Below are 18,891 nucleotides of genomic sequence, written 5' to 3' on the forward strand. Positions count from 1 at the left end.
TATTTTTATTTAACTTGGGGTCTGGTGTTGAATGATTTAGGTCTTAGTGTGTCTTAAAGTGGATTAAATGAATGGCTTACCAGATGTTTAGGAGAGTGGCTAATATGTTAATATATAATAATATTTGATAATTACAGTGTACTTGCGTTCATATATGCCATAATAATGACCAAATATGAATGAAACATTTTTTTACGAACAATATGCATCAACCGGAAGTCAAATCAAAAAGTCAGTGGGGGTGGAGTCGTAGTAATAGTAGGCTACATATTGTTTTTTCCCGCTTTCTTTTTTCATACACAAATGTACAAATTATGTTTCGACAGCGTTTCCAAGCGTTGCAGTAATTCTCACAACGAGTGTTCCATTGATGTAAACCAACAGAAGCCCTATTCCCAGAGGTAACTATAGAAACAGTGCGCCATTTATACACTTTTCATTATGATCGGGTTTAGGCGGTACATCAATAAACTCATTGCACTTCATTAAGGCTAATTATAAATGTACATATATGGTATATAGGCTCTTTAAAAAAATAAAATAATGTATAGTATAATATAATAAGCGCTCTGAAAATTAGCCTACATTTAAGCAAAAATTTATTTTAATTAAGAAAAATGCTTTTAAAATATCGAAATTGGTTTCTAATATCCATGCCTCCTGGAAGTCATTGTATAATTCACACACTGACTTGGATGTATTAGTCACTTCGAGTGAGCACAAATCCCTCCCGCTGTTTTCAGCACCCTGGACAGTTCCTGTATCTACACAGGTGCCTCTGCGCGTTCCACTAGCGTTTGTTTGTATTGCAGACCTTGGGCCCTTTCTCTAGAGCTTCATAGCACTTTAGCCTATTGATTAGATGTAGAAGAATAGGCTCTCAATATCAGTTTCCAGTCCCAAATGTTAGCTTTCCCATGCATCAAATGATAACGCGTTGGTTCGTATATGATGCAAGTGGGAAGGTTCTGTGTCATTTAAAAGCAGCTTTTAATGAGTTGTTCACATAGTTTTGGGTGCATATGTGTATACGCACAAGCTGTGGACTGATTCGCTATTTAACCAAAAAGACTCGACAAGGTTAGGCCAGCCTGTTAATGGCTCTTCTGTCAGGGCGATTGTAAACAGATGGCACCTTTAATTTTAGCATTTAGCTATTTAAAAATATGCAAATGACTGGAAGTAGCCCAGGCGTGTATTTCACTCATATTTGCTTATTCGCGGAGGGTAACGTCAGGGGGAAAACTGAGGATTTCTTAAATGGGAAGTCAACAAAACAATACTTAGTGAGAAAATAAATAGCGTGCATCGCGAAGGGATTAGAAATGTAAGCGAAGCCAAACTCGCTGCCGTTGTTGCCTGCCAAGAACAGCGGGGGTCCCGAAACTCGCCCTTGGCTCTCCTTTTTTCCAGCATGCAGCCCACCGGCATCCCCTGACTCCAAATATTACCAAACGCTATTTAGTCACTGCTTAAGCCCTGCATGTTGTAAAAGGATTATTAATTTCAGGAGATCATAGATAGATAGATAGACTTTATTCATTTAACCTTTATCTTAGACTTATTTTGTGAGAAACCCAATTCTGAAAAGTTTACAATCATAATAATAATGGAATTATTATTATATTTAGTTGTGTTGTTTTAAATAGTGCCAGACATATTTTATTTAACAATTGGCAGAGCATTGGTTATGGTGTTTAAGTTCGCGTTTTAATCCGATACACTAACACAACTGTAAACTACGTGCTATTGTTTACATGGAGAAGCAGGTAGACAGACCACGGGTGGCCTGATCCGGATTTATTCCAGTGATCAGACATGCCTGTGGCTTTCAGAACCCGTGAAAACACAGCTCTCTGACAATGTGCCGCTATTACCTCACAATATGTAACGCTAATGCATAAGCAAACATTTCATTGGCTAACAAGAATAATAATTAAAAAAAAAAATCGTACGCTATTTTAGATGTTTTCCTTTTAATTGAATGAAATTATATCTTGTGAATTCCGTGTTGACATACACGCAGCATAATACCTGTAAAAATGTAAATTAGGTTTAAATTTTAACAGTATATAGGCTAATATTTAAAGTAATTTCCGCTAAATGTTAAAAAGATTGTGAATTCAGTCTCTAATTCACTCGAATAAATTAGAGTGTACGTAATGTTTGCATTTCCACAGCTAACAAAATGATTACCTGGGTAAATATTTAAAATCCCTTCGATTTGTGGCTACTTTGTCAAACCGCTGGGCGATCCAGTACTCTCTATTGATGCGAGCCAGTATCTTAATCCAGTGCATTTCCCTGTAAATAGCTTTATGCATGAGAAAAGAACGGGATCCCCCACCGCGCGCACAGATCACTCCTTCAGAATTAAGACGCAGCGATGGCTATTTGGATTTTCTACACTTATTTTCTTTAGACATCATGCAAAAGACGTCTATAAATTTGTCTCTATTTATCGACCATTCTAACAGTTAATTACCTTGTGGTGGCCACTAGATTTAAGTCTCGAATGCTGCATTAATTACACAGAAATAAATGGAGTCATTATCGTCTTAATAAAAATCATCTCAAAAGTCTATGAAGAAATCGAACAGCGTCTTCCAGTCCAAATGTGCTGTCCAGAATCCAAGTGAGGCCAAAAACGCAAGCCTTCTAACTAAATACACATTGCACATTTTCTGATTTTACTGGTCGAGTCCAAATTCGGTAGGAACAAAAAATAGCTCGTCGAAGAAATAATTAGCTTTACCACCCTCAGCCTTTATAAACGTTTTACCAAACCCAAGGTAGAACTTTGGAAGCAGTCTGAGAGTACCGATATTTAAACCCGTTGCCATGGCAACTTGTCCGCGATTGGCCACCGCGGCGTTAGTACAAGAAAAACGTCATCAAATCTGAATACGGATGCGAGAGGCTCCCGCGAACTGGAACAGAGTGATGCAAAAAGTGTCGGTGAGGTGAGTGGACACACGCAGGTGGATCAACAGCACAAAACCAAACCAGGAGGAAAACTTGGAGAAGCTTTTTTGTTAGCAAACTCTCTGCAACGAATAGATCTATTTTCTGATTCCGTGGATTTCTGGATGCCGACAGGTATAATGCATAACAATCACGTCCGGAGTGTTTACCTCTAGGCGTGGTGGAGACACGTTCTCAAGACGGAACATTTGCTCTGCTGTTGCCTCCCTCTTCAAGAAGCCAAGACGTTGCTCCGCACCGATTCGTGTGGCCCCAATCCGAGGCGCGGTGCCCGTTTGGGAAGGTCGGCTCTCGGTCCCCTCCAGGGCGGAATGATGGTGCACTGCGCGGGGTGTGAGAGGCCCATTCTCGATCGGTTCCTCTTGAACGTTCTGGACCGCGCATGGCACGCCAAGTGTGTCCAGTGCTGCGAGTGTAACTGCAACCTGACCGAAAAATGTTTCTCCAGGGATGGAAAGCTCTATTGCAAAATTGACTTTTTCAGGTAAGATCTGAAGCTGCTTGCATTTGGGCTGCCTCACCTCGTCAAACTTCTGGACTAATCCTCATTTGAAGAATGTGTCATGTAGGATTTACCTACCCTTGTTTTCCTCTTATGTGGATGAGGCTCATTTTGTGGATTAACCTGCCTAAAATGTGTAATGTACTGTTAAACCTTTGATCCTCCGTCGTTCATTAATAGCTTTTGATTGATGAGCCATTCATTGCTTATTGTATTCACACGCTTTCGGCGTGAGAATTCCTCTTGAAAACCTTTGTGCACATTGTGGGAAAAATATCTGTTCGTGAAGTAATTGTTTATTTTACCCGAAAACACGTTGTTATTATTTTGCGCATTATTATTATGCATTTGAATCCTGGTAGGCCATATATTAGATAGGCTAACTAATATTAAACAAAACTGACTGCTGTGTTTTTTCACATTTATCCAGAAATAAAAACGAAAATTCCAGCGAATAGGATTTCTTTTTAATATGCAGGAAATATATCATTTAAATCCAGTTAACTTCTGAACTGATAGATAAAATAGCAAAGATAATTTCAATGTGTCCTTAATAATTCAGAAAGGATTTAATAAAATGAGCGTTTAAAAATAGCCTAATTATATTAGTCTCGGTGAAATATTCTAAACAGCAGCCTAGTTAAATTCCTAAACATAAATTAATTTTTTTAAATAAAAAAATACATCAATAAAATATGCACTAAATTCCCAAAAGATTAGAACCCAAACAACACGGTTTCAAAACACCTGTGTTGCGTACCTATTGTTGTAGACTCAGGCCGCTTATTTGCTTATATTAGTCCTTAATATCGCTACATGTGTTCTGTCAGGTTTTCTTCTAGTTTACATTTCTCTGAGCCATTTAATGTCATCCAGTGTTTAAGCTTTCATATGTGCCATTGTTATCCCAAACGGCCTTGACCATCACGTTCTATGGGGCCCATCCAGCTCTGCGCTTGAATGTGGAGCCATTAGTGGGGCGAAACAGTAATCACCCGTAATGCGTCCATTTGTTGTGTAAGTAGTGTTATGGCCTTTCACTGGGAGAGATGCATTTGAAAAGCGCGAGAGCGACTCGATACCATAACAAATGGGGGAAGATTTAGTACATTAGTGTTAAAATAAACCCGAGGGGAGAAACAGAAGGGAGTAGTGCGCTTGACGTGCCTCACAACCAAGACCGGCCTGTATACCTGGTCTTTCTCGTCTCATTGTCATTGAAATATGAATTGAACAAACTACACGAACTGAATTATTTCTCCCTGTATTTCGAGGAAAAAAACTGTAGGCGCAGATTAACAAATCAGAAAAGGAACAACAACAACCTGTAATTGGCGGATTATCTCAGTTCATAGAGGATGAATGGATAAATGTAAGAAACTCAGGTTTTGTATTTGTAGATGTGCATGTAAATACAAAAATGTAGATCAATTTTTATTTTAACGACAACTCACACTCATGCTAAGATAGTAATATTACAGGTGAACTGGCTTGCGTTTGTGTTTAACACCTAAAATTAGGTTTTGGTGTTTTGCCTAATCCCACAATATCACTGACATTTTCTTGAGCCTCCTGCCAAATTCCTTCAGAATTATGGCATGGTTTATTAAAATGCTAATGCCCATTATAAATATTACAGATGTTTTTTTTTTCCATATAAATGATTTAAAATGATTTTGTAAAATTATAGCCTACATTATTATTTAATAATAATATAATTTTCAAATCATTGTCAGCTGACAGTGATTGGAAATCGTGTGTGCGTGCTCCACCAGTATTGCAGTGAATTTTAGTGACATAATATGATAATCAAGATATAAAGAATTGACAATTTACTTATTGCATATTATACAAAATACACAGGATGTACATGTACTTGGAATTGAAAGTAAATTGCAGAATGCTTTTCGGTATTCAGTTTGGTCCTTTACAGTCCCCGTTTGAGTGTCTGTAAAATAAACAATTATTGGCACAGTATGTAGTCTAGCTACTGGAGTGCAATATCATCAGTGTCCATGACGTAAACTTTGTTTTGACCATTAGGCTTAACATGCTGCGGTTATTCTTTATATAGCCTATATAAAATATTCTTCTGCATTTCACCTCTGTGTCCCTCTGCAGGCGTTTTGGTACGAAATGCGCAGGCTGCTTGCAGGGCATTTCGCCCAGCGACCTCGTGAGAAGAGCGCGCAGCAAAGTGTTCCACCTGAACTGTTTCACGTGCATGGTGTGCAACAAACAGCTGTCCACGGGCGAGGAGCTCTACGTCATCGACGAAAACAAATTTGTGTGTAAAGAGGACTACACAAGCGCGAGCGCTATCAAAGAGGTCAATTTAAACTCAGGTGAGCACGACGACTGGCTGGAGCTGTGCGTTTTAGAATTGTGTGTGTGTCAGAGAGAGAGAGATGGTTTCCATCTCTCTGAAAGAGTCTGACTCAGTTGTGTGAATTATGGGTCAATGACTTGGCGCTCATTTTTTTTACCTGAATCTATTAAGTTATTTCAAAATCACATTGAAACGGCAATTCATATCAAATGACTTGATTAAAATGATTCCAGTTTCGAAATTAATTTAGTTTTTTTTTTTTTTGTGGTATAAAGTAAAAGTAAAAACGTCAAAAGTCTATGAAAAATAAGTTTGGTTATTAGTAGTAGTTTTAAAAAGCAGTGAAGCAATTATTTTTAAAATATGATTAATAGTTATATCGATAACCAGCATGCAGGAAGCCATTTTGTTGTCATGTGATATGAAATCTATAAAATAGAGAGAACACCTTTGGTCCCTCATAACTGAGTCAAGGTCATTACATTAATTTTGATCTTTTAAATGAAATGCTTAAAACTCGAAATTAATAAAGGAGGAAAAAAATATTTGAAAATAACGATTAAGTGTCCAAGAACAATATTTAGGCTAGACATTTTAACTTGATGGTTACACCATATGACATTATTCATTAAGTAAAATATTTTATATTTTTGTACAAAACTGTAGGCCTAGGCTATGTGTTTTTTTTAAACTAACACGAATACAGACGATTTTTTTTTTTTTTTTTACTTAAACGTACATTTTAACCTAGATATTAAGAATTCTAAAAACGAATCTATTCCTCTTATTAACATTCAGGAAAGCGGATTCGTTTTTTTTATTTAAATTAAATCAATACACATTTTCATTTTTTAAAACATTTTAAGTAGTGTTTGTTTGTCGTCTACTCATTATATATTGTCTCACGTGCTCTGCGTGTCTTTCTAAGATGTAAATGCACTTTAACAGAGCCTGTGTGTTGTATTCAAATGTAAAATCCATTGAAAGAAAACGACTAACCCGTTTCAGAGGTGTGTTGGTTCACTATTTACGCGTGTCCCCGTGATGTGTTCAGAATCACGGACAGGCTGTTTGTTTCCCAACACACAGATGACATCATTATCGCCTCCACTTGTGGGTCAGTGCTAGTCCAATTAATTTAACAGCGACTGAGTGCTTCGTCCAGTCGCTTTAAAAGGGACGTACAACACTCAGATTCATTAATGCTGCAAATGGTCTTTTGAAATTTGTGGGATGCTATTTTTTAAAGTAATATTGATTTGAATGACTTGTATAAATGCATATTTGTAAGAAAAAAAAAAAAAAAAATCCAGCCAAGGCCACTATAAGGATAAATCTCATCGGCTTTTAATTGATCATGCAAAAATAGTGTTACATTTGAGCAAAATTAAGCTCGCCTTTTTTTAAAGAACAACTTATGTTGGAACTCTAGCATAAAAGTGAATGCAGACCTTTTTAAAATGTCATGATAGTCCATGTATGTGAATATGATTCAGTCAATCCATTTTTCATTGCAAGCTGAGGACTCTTTTGGTTTAGTGTTGTCCACCTATGGAGAAGTGTCCATAACTCATTCTCCTCAGCCCATGCGTTCTTGTCAGATAAACGTCTGTAGTCGTCTATCCCCGCTTCTCAGACAATGACAAGCTGTTATCAAGCACAGCAGCCTGTCCCAAGAGACAACCAGACTTAATTCCTCCGATATTTTGCAGAAGTGATTCACGTTTAGACCTCCGTTTTATTTTCTCTTTTGTTTCTTTTCTTTTCTCTTTTTTTGTGTGTCATATTAAAGCAAGAAGGCCCCAATATTTGATGATGATCACAATCCGTTTCAGCGTAATTGTGCGTGCTTCAAACTTTTACACACAAATAATGGAATATTACAGGCCTATCAAATTAAATTAGTTTAGAACTGTGTAAATTTGTGTCTATAGTAGGCCTACATATTTATTTATTTAACACCTATTAATATATTCACAAAACACATTATAAGAAAGATGTGACAATGCACATTTTTACTATTACTTAGAGCTTCTATTGTTAGGCCTATCTCAAGATCATGGTGATCGTAGCCTATATTACACTGAACACTACAAATCTTTTACAATGAGTCTAATATGTTCCTCGTTGGTCCTTCATCGTACTTCAGTGTCATCATGTACGGACCGGAGTTTATCGCCCGATCTTCCGGACACGATCCAGGACGACACGAAGGAGACGGACAATTCCACATCCTCAGATAAGGACACTAACAACAACGAGAACGAAGAGCAAAACTCGTGCACGAAGCGGCGGGGCCCACGCACCACCATCAAGGCCAAACAGCTCGAGACTCTGAAAGCCGCGTTCGTGGCGACGCCGAAGCCCACGCGACACATCCGCGAGCAGCTCGCGCAGGAGACAGGCCTCAACATGCGAGTCATACAGGTAAGAATACATTTGGATGTATTCATTCATTTAGGCCATTTTTAGATCATTTTATATCTACATTTCTTTCAGATTTTAAACATTCTATCAGATAATGCAAGTATTCACCTCAAACTCAAAATTAAATAGGCTAATATAGGCTATGTTTATAGATTATCGCTGCTACGTGCTTTTTTTGGTCATTTATTTATTTAACAGTTACAGAGTAGGCCTACAACCACTACTGTCAAAGAGATCAGTCACATCTTTATAAGAATTACATTTTTATGCTGATATGCTTTTTCATAAAGCTTGGTTTGACAAGGTTGACATTTGAAGATCATGCCCTGCTGACAATCCTTACAAAATATAAAGTGAAAAAAAGGAGACACATTTAAATTGTTCAGGAAGTTAATCTGAAGGAATTGTACACCAGTTAATAATAGTAGGCCTATAATAATATAACAGGTAATGAGCAGTGTGTGTGTATATTTTATATATATATATATATATATGTGTGTATGTATACTTGGTTTGTCATATTTGTAGTGGTGTAATGTTCTGGTACATATAGATTATGAAAAAATACAAATATTGGTAGGAATTTTCACAGTTATAAAGCAGTGAATTAAAGTTGTTAATGGATTTTTATCAGGTAGAAGGCCCTGATCAAAAAAAAGCAAGATGATGTCAGCTACATGATAGGCTTGCCAGTTCCTGCTGAGAAAATATTAATGTGAAAGACAATATGTTCTGACAGCAATTACAGTCAACGGTTTCCACTAAATTTAAGAACTTTCCGTTTTTAAAATGCTCAAATAATTGATGAGGTTAAATTTAATTGAAAAGGTGTTGGCTGACACAAACAACCATGCTGTAAAGTGCAGGTAAAGGTCAACACCATTAGTGAGTTTTCCACCAGTTGTCAGTGAAAAAGTATTTAGCCCTGAAACATTTAGTAATTTATTAATTACAAGGATAACTTGAATGTAAACCTAAAGAAATGATCAAATTCAGCAAAAATACAGCATCTTAACACGGATTTATCGTCAGGTCCATATGAAGTCGATATAAAAGTAAAAAAAGCAAAAGGATCTTGATTCTTGATCTCTGATGACTAAAGTTATCTTAGGTTATATCTGTGAACTCAAGCACACAGCTCATCTTCACGTGTCAATGTCATCATCAAGAAAATCGCAACCCTCTCTGAATCCCAGCAAGGCTCAGTGCTTTGTTTCTGAGCCAAAATGGAGACGGCCTTTGCCACACGTCCCCGTTCATTTGTTATGTGTTAAATGTGGATTGCGCTCTGCGCGGGGAGCCCTCCGGAGCCATGCCGGTTCAGCAGCATGTGTGTGTAATCCCTAAGCAACGCTCACTCAGGAGGAGGCAAAACATTTCCATAAAAATGTACCAAACAGTTAGCCGATTGTTCTCAATAAGCAGGTGTTGCCTTTGCTGAGCATGGAGAGGAATGCTTAAGTGGTTTTAGGTAGAGAACATGTTTTGTCTCTCTAATATAGTCTCTCTCACTCTCTTTTTCTCTTTCGTACATGGCAGGATTGTGCCTCCAGAGCAGACTAACTGTTGTTAGCATATATTATGCAGTGGCAATGCAGATTCAGGCATGAATGTGTTACATTGTACCATCATGCATAACAATGTCACCTTATGTCAGACATTTTCACATCATCCTCTGCTCTTTGTTCCTGCGCAAGCAGTTTATATGACAACAGTGTGAAAAACGGCCCTCGCGGTGTTTGTTGAAGCACACGGCTGTGATTCTTTTGACTAAAAGGTTATATTTGAGTTCCACCAGCACAGTGGTGTGTCAAATTGCCTTGGTCTTACTAAAAGATTGAAACAATGTTCGACAGTGATGAGTCTGATATTGCATCTGTCACATACTGTTATATCAGGTCTATTTGTAATGAGCTGGCGGTGCCGTGATCAAACGATACTTGTCAGCACCGCAGTGTCTCAGAAATGATGTGCGTGCATGCACTAAGATGAGGGACTGGTGAAATCATCACAGCATATTAATTTTCGCAGGAATATAAATCTTGAGAATCTATTGCATTGTAGTTCGGAAGACTTATTTAACAAGCCGGGAAGGATCTGTTATTATGTGTTCGTTTCTTTCATTAATAGGTTGAGCTGCAATATAAACATGAAACAAGAGAACATTGTTCATGTATGTTTACACACACACACATATATACCTATAGTGTGTGTGTAATTTTGATAGTCATGAGGGCAACTTTAGTAATTATTTCATACTGCTCCATACATCCTCTTGGTATTTAGTTAATTTGGTCACATTATTATATAATGACATTTCAAAGCTTAGATAGCGCTGTTACAATGTTTCGATGAACATTGACCAGTAACATTTGCTGTGTTCATTTCCCTCATTAAGTCGTTTATGCGTTTCTTCAAGCAGATGTGATGCTAATACCATTAAATCAACAGGAGTGTTGCTAGTACATCACTAAGATGTAATTTCCTCAAAATATCTTCTTTTGTGAAGAAACAAAGTCTCTTTAACCAACATAAAACGAGTCATGATGAAAGTAAACATCTTTAGTTGTTTTATGTGGTGTTATTACTTACACCACTGATCTAAACCATCAGGTTACCTGGACAAGTGTAGGAAATGACCCGTTTTCTAATTGGAGAGTAATGTGAAATATAAACATGTGAGGTGCATCTCATCTCGTCTTGTAATTACATAGTATATAATTGTGGCTTTGCCTTGTAGGTGTGGTTTCAAAATCGGCGGTCTAAAGAACGCAGAATGAAGCAGCTCAGCGCTCTCGGTGCTCGACGACACGCTTTCTTCAGGGGACCACGCAGAATGAGGCCACTCGGAGGAAGACTAGAGGACCCTGACATAATGGGCCCCGGAGGATACAGCTACTATGGAGGTACATAAACACAAAGAATGTTCTTTGTGTCAAAACACACATTTACACACAATGTAAATGAGCTGTCTCTCACACACATACCCTGCATCTTCAAAGCTTTCCTCTTACCTTGAAAGCACAAAACCTCTTACAAGCAGTTTCTCTTTGGTATTAAGATGCTTCAGTATCACCCTCAGAGATTTTAGACAGAATCCAAAAACTATGATTATGTAATTAGAGCATAAAATAAGAAATATAACACAGGAATCCAATGGAGTTCATTGAAGAACTCTGCAGAGACATCAGATTAACGAGACCCTGAAAGCAATAAATTGTGTGCGTTACCTGTTGTGCAACATTCCAGCTTGGTCACTTTGATTGGATTTGCACATGCACGCTCCTGGTATGTGACATACTAACAGGTGTTTGGCAGAGATGCGAGCTGTGTTTTCATTTCTGTAATGAGTGAACATAGCAATACAATCAGAATACGGACACCAACCATTCTACAATTAATTGAAAAAGTGCATATTTCAAATCCCTCAAAAAGCATACATTTCCAGCTTTGAGAACATGGAAACAGATAGACATACTGATCTCTAGAGGTCTGGCATTGGTGATTCGACTATCTATCACTCAGCGAGCAAGTGGCGTTTCTTTATAGTAAAATGTCTTTTGATGATTGATTAGCACATTAAAGTATCACAACTGCAGGAAAAAATAATGGAATTGGGGAGGAATGTTAATGACTTTCTGTAGCACTAATTATATAGGCCAATCGCAAAGGTATGACGGAGTGAGAGGATGGATATGAGAGTAAAAATTAAGAAACATGCCTTTGCACTCTCCTACAATTTCCACATTTATTTATATCCTCTTTCCTCAACTTTCATTAGAGTATTTTCATTCATTAGATTTGTCTGTTACACTCTCGTAATAATTTTTTTTGGTAGTAGCCAAACTATTCTGACACATTGTCTTGGAGAAAAACATGAAATTGGGCATCAAATAAAAGTATTACTCATTGTGAGTTAATTAAATGTCATGTACACTGATTTTTCTAAATGGTAAACAAAACAGATTCGAGTATGTTTTACAAGAATATTGTATAGTAGTTTTTCTACTTTAAAATGTAACATTTAACTCAAGGTGTTACTTGTCAGTTTGTTTTAATTCTTTGTGAAATTGGCTAGCAATTGAACTGATTCTACACATTTTTTTTTTCTTCTCAGTGTACTTACCCTAAAAAGCACTTTTTCTTTTAAATATCAGAAGCATTACTGATTGCCCTCTATTTTTCTCCTCAGAATACCAAGGCGACTACTACGGGCCAGTGGTCAACTACGATTTCTTCCCTCACGGACCCCCTTCCTCACAGGCACAGTCTCCAGCAGAGTCCCCTTACCTCCTCAGCTCGGGTTCAGGAGCCCTGGAGGGCGGCCCGGTCTCTGCTCACCACCCCTCAGACGACCAAAGGTTCACGGACATGATCTCCCACACAGATACCCCCAGTCCCGAGCCAGGCATGACCGGACCTCTCCATCCCAATCCACAGGGGGAGGGTGGCTTCACAGGGGGTCCGAGTCCACCCTTCCCCCTTGCCAACAACACCAGTTACAGCGGCCCCATGTCCCATCCTGGTCAAGAGATGGGGGAGAACACTGTTTGGTAGGACAGAGAGATAGGAAAGACTCTGATCTATGGACACAAGAGGGAATTCCACCCTAACTGGTCTGCCTTAGTGCTATAGGTTACTGAGGGAGGGTTTATCGGCTGGTCATGGACCAGAACAAACCAATACTTGGACCTGAAAGGTGGAAAGACATCGTGCAAATGACCCTCTCTTGCAGTTTAGTTTCTACTGTCAAAGGATGTGTATGGTCAGTGGTCATCTTGACCAATCACATTGGTTTGATTCCGTTGATATGGTTTCCTTTGTTCAATATTACGATTGCGACAATAGCGCAGATGTTCGTCCAAGGGGTTTTCTACTGCTTTGACTTACTGATTAGTAAAAGCTGTCAAACTGCATTTGATGGTCAGAAGCGAGCTAGTACTTAAAGGTAACACCATTTTCATCCTTTCGTTGGCTTTAGTTTCTTCCTTTTCTGAGATACTGAGGCTCAATTTGTTCAAATTTAAAAAAAAAAAAAATTGTTTTCTTTTCTGTCTTAAAACTGGTCCATTTGTAACATATTTGGTTCATTCATTAACTGCTGAACTGGTTCATTAAACATTTCGATGAACACTCAGTTATACCTGTGTTCTGATGAATCTATGCCTGTCAAAACACACTTCGTGCTAATCAAATATCTTATACGTAATTTGACTTTCAGGTTCACTGAATCAAAAATTATAACATGTTTCAGAGGGGAAAAGTTATTTTTAGTTGAAGTTGAACTGTTACCCCTCAAATTGACCCAAGAGTTACAATTTGCAATCCAACAACTGACCTTAAATAACCAACAAGCTAATTGCATTTTCTCATTTTAGTGTCCAAGATATCATTAAGTTCTACACAGAAAAGTTGCTGTAAATCTCTAAAGCTACCAGGGTTAAAATGACCCTTAAACAGCAAAGCAGGGTTAACTAAACTATAAGATGTAAATGATTTTGGGTTTGAAAACACCTTGGGACAATAACGCTTAGCATTGAGTACATCCTGAAGCTGGATATACATACACTTTTGGTTGTTTCAGTAAGTAGTTTTCAGTAATAGCCTAGTTTTTTAACAATTTAACAATTCAAATTTTTAAATGAATTAAAGTTCCATGACATCACCATTAGCCATCAACACAAAAGTTGCCACTTCACAAGACGACAAAATCAGTAACAACTATGGATTTTTTGTTTTATCTCTTCAGCATTCACACTTAAAAACAAACATATGCACCTGCAACACATGGAGACATCTGCCTTACCCAAATCGCTTCCCATCCCCCGTCTTATACAGAGGCCTTTGCCCACACAGTGATCTGTCATTGAGAAGCTCACAGAAACGCCTGACGAGCCTGTGTGTTGTTCAACTTCATTTAACCTTCGCTTTAGTACCTTGCTTTGAAAAAAAATGTTTTAATGGAAATGATTTTCAAAAGAACATTGAAGCCATAATGAAGAATCTCCTTTAACAGCTGAGGTCTCTCTTCTCAATGGGGGGAAAACAAAAGGACGGGACAGGCAACATCTGTGATTTACCACTGCACTCTGAACAGCCTCCAGACTGAAAGCAAGCGCCATCTGATGGGCTTGTGAAGAAAAACAATCGTCTAGACAAATGTCACCTGGACACAAGGGGCATAATAATTTTGTAAGAATTTAATGAACTAGTTTTGACACTGTAGAATTTAGAAACTGGCAATACAGTATTTAGGTTTAAAGGATTCAAGGTATTCAAAAGGGAGTATATAAATTGGGGTACATTTAATTTAATTTCTTAAGACATCCCATTGTTTGCTAACTGTTAAACCAAAAGTTTTTAAATCAAATGTTAAAATTTAGCTAAACCAAACAAACAAAGTACGGGTTCATTGAATCTGTTTTTAACTGTTAATACAAATGATTTAAAATGAATGAAACGAAAAGAAACTGATATTAGTTTTGTTAAAAAAAAAATAAAAATAAAGTTTATATTAATCTGCATTTTATAACCACAAAGAATATAAATCTTTCAAATAAACTTATCTCAGTAAAAGTGATTCAATGTTAAAAAAAAGATTCAGTTCTACTGGGTCTTTCAGCACAGCCTTCAATCAATTCAACAAATAACAACAGAAGTGCACCAAACAAAAATCAGTCAATAGAAAACAAACCACCAAATAAAAACAAACAGAAAAGTCACTAAAAAAACAAAAAAAACCTTAGAGTTGACCAAACAATACTAATTACCAAAGTCACTGTAAAAACTAAACCAAATGAAAAAGTCACAAAAATAAAAAAAGGACTAAATGAATCTTGAGACCACCAAACAAAAAAGCAGTTACCAAACAAAACAAAATAACAAAAGAGAATTCACTACCAAAACAAAAACTAAAATCATCTTAGAGCCAACCAAACAAATCAAACAAAATCACCAAAACAAAAACAATCTTAGAGCAAATGACTATAACTAAAGACAAACTATTAAACAAATCAACAAAGAAATGCCAATAAACAAAACAAACAAAAACTCACAAATAAAAACAAAAATAAGACCCTTAAAAGGTACTGATACTAGGTCTGCCATCAACTGGGGACAACCTGGAACATTGTCCCAGGAATATTTTTTTAATAAATCCATTAAATAAATTCTTGGAGTCCTTTTTGGGTATTTCCAAAGTGAAGACACAACATATTATATTTAATATAAATAAGTTATTAAGTCATTCCTATAAATCCATTCAAACTTATCTGCAAAGTTTTCCTACTCTCTCTTATGTCGGTGTTGGCAGCTATCACATTCAAACAACAAACATGCATTTCACATGTATCTACTTTCATGCCCAACATGTTTTCAAGGTTATGACTCTTATTACTCATGCATTTAGAGACTTGTAGGTCCCCCTCCTTCCCCATTCCTTGTCTCAGTGGGCTCAGGTGGGCCTGCGGAGGACCACGCAGGCCCCAATTTTCCCCCTGACTGGTTTTAACATAAGGGGTAATGTGAGAGGTGCAGGCACGGGCTCTTCCACACCATCTCCTCCCCCAGAGGGAGACTCTGAGCCGGGCTAGATCCCGCATGCAGCCCCTCCTGCCGTGGAGAACGTGGTCTTCAGTGCCACCATACCATTACTGCCTGCCATATCCCTCTATTATTTACTTCTCCTCCTTCTCTCTGTTTGCTCCCTGGAGCCTGCCAGCACCATCTCTCGTTCGGCGAGGTAGAATAGAGGTCTTTATCTCAGGGAGGTGAGGACGAGAAGGCAAGGAGCTCGGGGACTAAAAATGTGTCTGTATACACATACGAACCGGAGCCGTGCTTTGACCAAGAGCTTCACGGGCACACTTGTATATCTCAGAAAAAATCTTTACACTTTTATTACCCAAATATATCCGATGTCTTGGTTCTGCACACACACACACACACACACACACACACACACACATACAGACACAGAGCAAAGTCCATTATCACACGAGCCTTTTTGTAATGGATTTCCTTGCTTTGCTTCAGTGAGAGGGAAGAGGTGGTGGTGGAGGGGAGAGAAGCCTTCTGTTGTTGTTATAAATCACCTGCTCGTTCTCTCACAACTCTCTCCCTCCCGTTTCTCAGTCCCATGCTATCCCACAATGCCCCCCTCCACCCAGCACACAATCAGCCCCACAGCACAGGAACCCCCTAGAAAGTCTCTTTCACTGCAAAGCCTCTCAGCATCCCTCCTCACTTCGGTTTCCTTACTCTATCGCACTCTTCAGCCTCGGTTTTATTATCATTCTCGTCACCTTTTCTCTTCTCTTTAGAGATTAGTTATATTTTCACAGTTTCTTTTTGATTTCAGACTCTTCGAAGGTCAAACGTTTAAGCATTTTCGTGGTACAACAGTTTTAGTTGAGCAAACTTGAATATAGCTGAGGAAACTGAACAATTAAAAGTTGTTTTTGCTTTAAACAAATGTGTCAATCAACTATTGATTGTGTGTGTGTGTGTGTGTGGGGGGTTCAGATGGAAAATGACATTTAGATTTGTTCTTGTGTATTTTTAGTTCAGCTCAAAATGTCCCACTTGCACATTATAAACCTCTTCGGTAGAACTATTTTAAGGGTTGTTATTACATGGTTTTCTATTTTGTGCATATAGTATATACAACAGTGATATTAGATGGTTTAAAAAGTGTCTGGTTACATTTTATCTATTTCAGCGGTAACTTTAAAGTTGAATGAAAATAAACTACGATGCATTATAGTAGTAATTATATTTCTAATTTTTTAAATATTTGTAAATATTTAAATACTATATTATATTATTTAATAATTTTGTAGAAAAAAGAAACAAGAAAAGAAATAAATTGATGCAAATACATACTATTAATATTAAATAGTTTAAATTAAATTATTTCATACCATTATATATATTTTTGTTTTGTTAATTATGTTTATTTAATTTTTTACTTCTTTTTAATATTGATGCATAATATAAAATAGCTTTATAAATGTTTAAATTGGTTTACATAGCTAGTTACATTTTACCTATTTTAGCTGAATATAAACTTTAATGACTGAAAATAAACTAAAACAAATTAAATTATTTGTAATTTAATTAAAATAATATACAATATAAACAGTTTAATAAATACCTTTTCCTCTATATATATAAAAAAAAAAACCTTTTTTTTTTTCCAGTGTTAAATTACAAATTACATGTTCCTTTTTTTTTTTTCTTTAGCAGTTTCTTTCCCCAGAGGTTTTACAGTTTTAACACATTCTCTTTTTCCCACAGCAGCCCAAATTCTCCTCTCAAGCGTGGCCAGACCATCCAGAATCCTCTGTAACCTCTCACCTCCACCTGCTCAAACCTCCTGCGTTGTTACCTCTCCTATCACCTCTCGCAATCTGCCTCCCCTCTCCTCTCCTGCACACTTCCTCATGCGCCCAGCCTCTCCTCGCTGTAGCCTGGGGCTGGGAAATCCTATTAGCCTTTACCATGGGAGAGAGCAGGAGACACATCATTAATTACACACACAAACCCACTCCTGACAGTGCCAAGCTTAATCAGCCAGGACCATAAAACACACACACACACAGAGCAGCTAGTGCACCCACACCACTAACACACAGACGTACATACAGGTACACACACACTTGCAGAGAAATACCTTGTACAATTGGTTTGCAAAAACCATGCACAATTCAAAAGGTGCGAAATATACATAAGAGACATCTTTTGTTTGGTTTCCATCAATTTCCTTGAAAACCCTATCAAAATATCCCTTTACCAATTCTCTTTTAAGATTAGCAGTTACACACATAGTCAATGAAAAACAAAATTCAAAAGATGTGGAAATTGACTAAAATTTGCTAAAATGGATAAAAGCTGGAAGAACAAGGTAGGTAAGGCAGAGAAAACCAGCTGGGCAGCTTTTGTTAGAAAACACAAAAGAGGCGGCACATGCACTCTCTGACACACCTTGCTTAGCAAATGATTGGCACCGAAATATCATTCAACCCAGCTGTACAAGATCACTCCGCCTCATCCATATGTGTATGTTTACACAGCTCAGAGCATAGAGTATTAATATTTACACATTCATGTGAAAGAAACTGGGTTGAAAAAACTGATGAGGACATGGAATATACAAGAAAGGTATTTATTTACTACAGGAAAATCACAGTTTGAGAAAACTACCCCAGAAAAATATTGTTCAAACACTTAATACAAGTAAATAAAGTTTAAAGCACTCAAGATTGTGATCAAAAATTTCTACTTTTATTTGATTTCCTGTCAACAAAAAGCATGAACTTTGCCTCCTTTAAGCTGAGAGGAAATCTGGAAGAATACACGTATAAAAGGTCATTTCTAGAGTTTTTTTCTTTCCCATATTTTCACCTGATATAAAAAAAAAAAAATGCAAGCAACTGACCTCAGGTGTCAACAATGAGATAACGGCAAAGACAAACAACAGTCTTGAAAGAGTGTGAAGAGACTCCCGCAATGGCTTTTTTAACATCCAAGTGCGCCCTCATGTGGTCACCCATATTAAAACTCAAAAACTGAAATGTGTGAGCGTTTCTTTCACAGCTTTAACAAAACATTAGACGTATATATGCGTTTTTTAATAACAAGTGGGTTT

The 18,891-nt window shown here is 37.4% G+C and overlaps 1 protein-coding gene and 1 long non-coding RNA gene across 6 annotated transcripts; one reads left to right on the forward strand and one right to left on the reverse strand.

The window, feature by feature from the left end:
- The first annotated feature begins 213 nt into the window (after positions 1-213).
- On the forward strand, positions 214-14,695 carry lhx5 (LIM homeobox 5). Of its 4 annotated transcripts, none has more exons than XM_058759355.1 (5): positions 214-401; positions 5,609-5,832; positions 7,966-8,243; positions 10,984-11,149; positions 12,436-14,695. In XM_058759355.1, exons 1-5 carry the CDS (start codon positions 304-306, stop codon positions 12,798-12,800), a joined length of 1,131 nt encoding a protein of 376 aa, XP_058615338.1. In that variant the 5' UTR covers positions 214-303; the 3' UTR covers positions 12,801-14,695. The 4 variants fall into 4 exon arrangements, with proteins under 4 accessions (XP_058615338.1, XP_058615337.1, XP_058615339.1 ...); XM_058759354.1 differs by lacking the exon at positions 214-401 and adding an exon at positions 2,747-3,469; XM_058759356.1 differs by lacking the exon at positions 214-401 and adding an exon at positions 4,383-4,504.
- LOC131529550 (uncharacterized) lies at positions 6,704-17,884 on the reverse strand. 2 transcript variants are annotated; one of them, XR_009268122.1, is made up of 4 exons: positions 17,601-17,884; positions 12,534-12,765; positions 11,474-11,584; positions 6,704-7,483 (listed from the first exon to the last, which is right to left on the reverse strand). It is a non-coding gene; the product is annotated as an uncharacterized LOC131529550 (long non-coding RNA). The 2 variants fall into 2 exon arrangements; XR_009268123.1 differs by lacking the exon at positions 6,704-7,483 and adding an exon at positions 11,053-11,141.
- Between the last annotated feature and the right edge of the window lie 1,007 nt (positions 17,885-18,891).

The sequence above is a fragment of the Onychostoma macrolepis genome, chromosome 21 (genome assembly GCF_012432095.1).
Source record: "Onychostoma macrolepis isolate SWU-2019 chromosome 21, ASM1243209v1, whole genome shotgun sequence".
Lineage (NCBI taxonomy): Eukaryota > Metazoa > Chordata > Actinopteri > Cypriniformes > Cyprinidae > Onychostoma > Onychostoma macrolepis.

Coding starts and splice junctions, on each gene's coding strand:
- lhx5 (XM_058759354.1), top strand. CDS start 3,297: ATGATGGTGCACTGCGCGGGGTGTGAGAGGCCCATTCTCGATCGGTTC. Junction 5,833..7,965: donor AGAGGTCAATTTAAACTCAG/GTGAGCACGACG, acceptor ATCGTACTTCAG/TGTCATCATGTACGGACCGG. Junction 8,244..10,983: donor TCAACATGCGAGTCATACAG/GTAAGAATACAT, acceptor TTTGCCTTGTAG/GTGTGGTTTCAAAATCGGCG.